This window comes from Athene cunicularia, assembly GCF_003259725.1.
Source record: "Athene cunicularia isolate RWA chromosome 2 unlocalized genomic scaffold, athCun1 chr2_part2, whole genome shotgun sequence".
NCBI classification, from domain to species: domain Eukaryota; kingdom Metazoa; phylum Chordata; class Aves; order Strigiformes; family Strigidae; genus Athene; species Athene cunicularia.
The window spans coordinates 6,300,267-6,303,406 of NW_020799096.1; the positions used below are offsets into that span (position 1 = coordinate 6,300,267).

Consider the following 3,140-nt stretch of genomic DNA (forward strand, 5'->3'; position numbering starts at 1 on the left):
CTCACAAGAATGATATGCCACTCAAATACATAGTCTAAGATTCATATCAAGTAGTAGTTTTGAAGCATTGATCTGTGTTTTGTTAAGTGTCCAAAATACATTTTTGGCCAGCGTCTCCAGATATTAGTAAGCTTAATTAACTTTACCCACATTAGCAACCTTGTGATCTTTGAGAGCCCCTGAAAAGCTGTGTTGTATGTATTTTTAAACTTCACTGTAAAATACAGAAGGGATTCACAGAGGAAACAAGCCATTATCCTGTGATAGCAAGAACAGATGTGTGTGTATAATAAAAGCCTAGGACAAATAAAAGATGTGGAGTAAAAGATAGTTTGAGCACCAAAATATCACCATTACTGGTCACTGAAAATTATGTCACATTTAAACTGTCCTTAAGAAGAGGCTGTGCTTCCCCATCCTCCTCCCACACCTCTCCCTACCAGTTTACCTTTTTGGCGTTTACACAATCAGTTTGGATTTTTTATTTTATTTACTTTGCATTTAGAATAAAATTAAACCTGTTCTGTTGCTTTGCAATTATCTTTGACAAAATTAGGGAGTTCTCAGCAATTCTCACTTTTAAAAGTTAACTATACAGGGAATTGGCTTAATAAAAAGGCAAGGAGTTACTGCTTTTTTTTAAAAGGTGTTTTATTTCCTGAGTTTTCTTTAAAAATGTTAGGAGTGTGAACATCACCCACCATTTTATAGGCACTTTTAAGCATCTGTGGTACTGTATATTGTATAATTTGAGTTGGTTTATATGCTTCCTTCTCCAAATTAATTCTTATTAATTATGTAACCACGAAAGCAGACAAATTTTACATATTTCCCACACTTTCTAAAATTACTACTGTATTTATTGATATTTGTAATCTGATAAGAATTTCTAGAATAAAGACAAATTTAAAAAAATACAGGTGGCACAATCAACTATTCATAAAGAGGGGTTATAGAACTGAGTTCACCAAGCTTGTGTGGGTTTTTGATGGAATTTCTTCATTTCTCTTTTTGTATTCATGTTTTCTAGGCCTGGTTGCAGTATGCCTGAAATTTGGGATGTCGAAGATCCTGCTAATAGTGGCAAAATTCCTTTGTGTACCCTTATGAGCAAGGATTCCAGGCCATATTTCATCACAGTATTTGAAAACAGCAATTACAGAGTCTTGAAGATTCCAAAGGAGTAACATTTCAATGCAAAGAACCATGAGTCTTTCAACTTTTTAAACTAGTAACTATAAGAATTCTAAATCGGAAATACCTTTTCTACTAGACTTAAAATGGAAAAATGTGTATTTTATTTTTTACCATTTTAAGTGAATTCTGATTATAGAAATATCTTAAACCTAACAGTTTGGATTTCTATTTCAGGGTCAGTCCCTTGAGATTTGCTATGCAAATGATTATATGTTTGCACATTTTATTTAACACTGATCCAAAAAGAGTTAAAAGTAGCTATGGGAAGTAACTCCATTCTCAAAACCAACGATATTGTGAAATGGGACTGTCAGAATGTCTTAGCAAAGGAAGTTTGTTTAAAGCTTTGGTGCTAGCAGCTAGGAACAAAGGAATGGTGCTATAGCATCTGGCATCACATTTCTCATGTCACTGTCATTACCCATCTCCCTTCTGGACAAGGTGATACTAGAAATTCTCTTAAAAGTCATGTAGTTTCACTAGTCATGTCTGAGAGAAATAAATTTTTTCTTTGAGAGGACTAAGAACATTCTTCATTTTGGATGTAACACATGCTTTTAAGCTTGCTTTTGAAATGGAAAAGTTTATAGGCAGACTTGAAACTTCATTATTTAGGTGCATGTTCTTGGGATCTTACTGATATTAAAAAAGATGACTAATAAGGGTAATATTTGCAGTGAGCAATAGTTTAGCTTCTCAGTGTCCAAGGATTTTTAGCATTCTTACGCATTCAGAACAAGCTGGCATAATATACATTAAATTTTTAAGGGAATATGCTTTATTCAGGAAAAATCTGTCATAGCCTTAGAAAGATACTAAAATAAATCCTTCACTGCCTTAACTAGACCTTCAGCGCCTAACTTGATAAGAAATTACTTTCAAAATTTATCCCCTATTTTCTTTCCCCGTGTACTAGATCCTGCCTGAATTTTTATCATCAGCATTAAAGAAACATGAAATTTAACCAAATTGTGATATGGGTATAGTCAGTTGTGTGGGTATAATTGCTCCAACAATATTAGACTGGTTCTGCAGTTTTTGTCATCTTGGTGTCACACCAATATTATAGGTAATAAAGAATTTAGAGAATTCACTTTCCAAGATACCCAGTGCAAGGACACCCATTCGTCATTTAACTTGACTTAATAAAATTTTTGTATGTTTATTGCCATAGGGAAACATCACAGTAATTGTGATTCTACAGTATAAGACTTCTAAAGTCCAATGTTTCTCTGTGTATCATTCATGTTTCTGTTTTGTTTTGGCTTGTTTTTTGTTGGGTTTTTTTGTTGTTGTTCAGACATCAGTCTATTGATATGACTGGTCTTTTTAGTCCTGATGGCATCTAGCAATATTAGATGCTCTAGGGATATAGCATCCATCACACCTATAACAGTATCAGTTAAACGGGAGCCTATGATAAAGTAGTAGTGTAACAACTGATCAGTATTATAAGACTTCTTATTTTTTTAAAATCTGTATTATTGAGAGGGTGAGGGAGAATGGCTGAAAATGCATTAGCTTTTTAACTTTTACAGAATAGATTTTGGAAAAATTTCTATAAGGAAACTATCACAAAAAGGGCTTTTGGGAAGTCACTTTTTAAAATGTCAATTGAATTCAAGGAAGCAGGAAAAAATCTTTATATAAACATTGTGACTAGTGTTACAGCACAAAAAGGTACTGTATTTTTATGAAGTTTATGCCAACTGTTGACATGTACTTATGTGGTTAAATAAAAAAGAAAAAAATGGAAATTGTTCTCATGTTTCTGATGGAGGTTACATTTCTGCTCTTATGTCTGTTAAACTGAAGTTTAATGTAGCATCTACAGCAGATACAACTGAAGCTGAACCCTCAACTAAACAATGCACAGCAGTGCTTCAGACAATTAAACCAAACTCACACACTTCTTTCTGGCCTTCTTTTTATTTAGAATATTA

General features: G+C 33.2%; 1 protein-coding gene across 5 annotated transcripts in view; it reads left to right on the plus strand.

Moving 5' to 3' along the window:
• DPY19L1 (dpy-19 like C-mannosyltransferase 1) overlaps positions 1-1,400 on the plus strand; it is a 50,148-nt gene extending 48,748 nt beyond the window's left edge. For all 5 annotated transcript variants that reach the window (XM_026843868.1, XM_026843863.1, XM_026843864.1 and 2 more), the window contains one exon: positions 1,031-1,400. In XM_026843868.1, coding sequence (XP_026699669.1) covers positions 1,031-1,187 — 157 coding nt within the window. In that variant the 3' untranslated portion in view covers positions 1,188-1,400. The remainder of the gene's footprint in view (positions 1-1,030) is intronic.
• The last annotated feature ends 1,740 nt before the right edge of the window (positions 1,401-3,140 follow it).